We start from the raw sequence: 1,340 nt of genomic DNA, 5'->3' as shown, positions 1-1,340 counted from the left end.
AGTGAGCATTGGACAAGATTTAAACATCCTTATCTATACTGATTATCTGGGAGACACTGGAAAATGTCAAAGGCGAATTGGTCTGTAAAAGAATTGATTCTCTGGCTGGGCGTGGTGACTCACATCTGTACTCCTAGCACTTTGGGAGGCTGAGGCGGGTGGATCACGATGTCAGGAGTTCAAGACCAGCCTGGTCAAGATGGTGAAACCCCATCTCTACTAAAAATACAAAACAAAATAGCCGGGTGTGGAGGCGGGCACCTGTAATCCCAGCTACTCAGGAGGCTGAGGCAGGGAATTGCTTGAATCCAGGAGGCAGAGGTTGCAGTGAGCCAAGATCATGCCACTGCACTTCAGTCTGGGCAACAGAACGAGATTCATCTTAAGAAAAAGCAAACAAACAAAAACAAAATGAACAAACAAACAAACAAAAAGATTGGATTCTCCTCAGGTAAGATATTTGAAAGAGCCTCTTTCAAGTCTTTCACTGTGATATTTGAAAGAGCCTCTTCCAAGTCTTTCACTGTTCGAGTTGTTGTCCGATAGTAGGATTCAGGGTAAATTACTTGCAAGTTTAAATCATACTGGCAGCTTGTCTTGCCTTCAGGACTCAAGTAGAAGATCTTTGTCATGACACACACTTTTTCAGTGTAACCACCAATTTTTGCCAGTTTCTGTTTTAAAGTTTGGGCAGTTTGTGTAGAATAGCCTTTAAACTCCTCATCCTGTACCATGTGGAAGGTGTATAGGACTGGAGGCTTGTCCTGGGAAATCAGAAGAGCATCACAGAGGACTTTGTGGTTCTCTTGCAAGCCCAGATCCAAAGACCAGCTCCTAGAGAAGATTAGTGAGCCCTTACTGACAGAGCCCATTTCTTCACATATTAATTGCTCAAGTCCTTCATGCTGTGAGAACAGATTTCTGCAGAGGGTTTCTGGAGTACAAGTTATCTTTTCTGATAGCCCTAGATGGGGAAATAATGATAAATTATAAAAGATTGAGAACTTTCAACTTAAGCCATGGATACAAAGCAGCTTGTATCAGATTAATTCTCCCACCAAAAGCAACTATAAAAGCTGTGTAAAAGTGTATCAGGGCCAAGCATGGTTGCTCACACTTGTAATAACAACACTTTGGGAGGCAGAGGCAGGAGGATCACTTGTGACTTGTGCCCAGGTGTTCAACACCAGTCTAGGCAACATTGTAAGACCTCTTCTCTACAAAAAGGTTAAAAAGTTAGCCAAGCATGGTAGTGCATGTTGGTAGTCCCAGCTACTCAGGAGGCTGAGGTGGGAGGATCACTTGAGCCCAGGAAGTTGAGGCTGCAGTGAGCTGAGATC

The 1,340-nt window shown here is 43.6% G+C and overlaps 1 protein-coding gene across 1 annotated transcript in view; it reads right to left on the bottom strand.

Annotated features, from left to right (window-relative positions):
• Positions 1–377: 377 nt before the first annotated feature.
• SLFN12L (schlafen family member 12-like) overlaps positions 378–1,340 on the bottom strand; it is a 53,553-nt gene continuing 52,590 nt past the window's right edge. Inside the window, exons 5-6 of the mRNA XM_011999419.1 lie at positions 507–964; positions 378–470 (exon numbers count right to left, since the gene is read on the bottom strand). Coding sequence (XP_011854809.1) covers positions 378–470; positions 507–964 — 551 coding nt within the window. The remainder of the gene's footprint in view (positions 471–506; positions 965–1,340) is intronic.

The sequence above is a fragment of the Mandrillus leucophaeus genome, unplaced genomic scaffold (assembly GCF_000951045.1).
Source record: "Mandrillus leucophaeus isolate KB7577 unplaced genomic scaffold, Mleu.le_1.0 Scaffold590, whole genome shotgun sequence".
Lineage (NCBI taxonomy): Eukaryota > Metazoa > Chordata > Mammalia > Primates > Cercopithecidae > Mandrillus > Mandrillus leucophaeus.
Note: the sequence above shows the minus strand (reverse complement) of the source record. Positions and strands in the feature narration are given on the sequence as shown.